This window comes from Penaeus monodon, chromosome 23, assembly GCF_015228065.2.
Source record: "Penaeus monodon isolate SGIC_2016 chromosome 23, NSTDA_Pmon_1, whole genome shotgun sequence".
NCBI classification, from domain to species: domain Eukaryota; kingdom Metazoa; phylum Arthropoda; class Malacostraca; order Decapoda; family Penaeidae; genus Penaeus; species Penaeus monodon.
In genome coordinates this window covers 44,159,072-44,159,300 of record NC_051408.1, presented here as the reverse complement: position 1 = coordinate 44,159,300, position 229 = coordinate 44,159,072, and the positions used below count along the sequence as shown (strand labels likewise).

Here is a 229-nt window from a genome sequence, read left to right as displayed (position 1 = left end):
AGCACCCTCCCCCCATACACGCGACCCCATCCAGACGCGTCCACTGACCGGTGGAGAAGGGCAGAAAGCCCTCCTTCTTCGTCAGGAGTCTCCCTCCTTCGTCCAGGAAATGCTCGGGGTAAAACTCGTCGGGTTTCTCCCAGTAGGCGGGGTCGCGGTGGCAGCCTTCCACGTTGGCCATCAGGAGGGCTCCCTGAGTATACACATATACATTGGTACATGCATAGAA

The 229-nt window shown here is 58.5% G+C and overlaps 1 protein-coding gene across 1 annotated transcript in view; it reads right to left on the bottom strand.

Annotated features, from left to right (window-relative positions):
* Positions 1 to 229, bottom strand: part of LOC119588327 (cytochrome P450 2L1-like) — a 9,713-nt gene that overhangs the window by 712 nt on the left and 8,772 nt on the right. Inside the window, exon 10 of the mRNA XM_037937017.1 lies at positions 49 to 193. Coding sequence (XP_037792945.1) covers positions 49 to 193 — 145 coding nt within the window. The remainder of the gene's footprint in view (positions 1 to 48; positions 194 to 229) is intronic.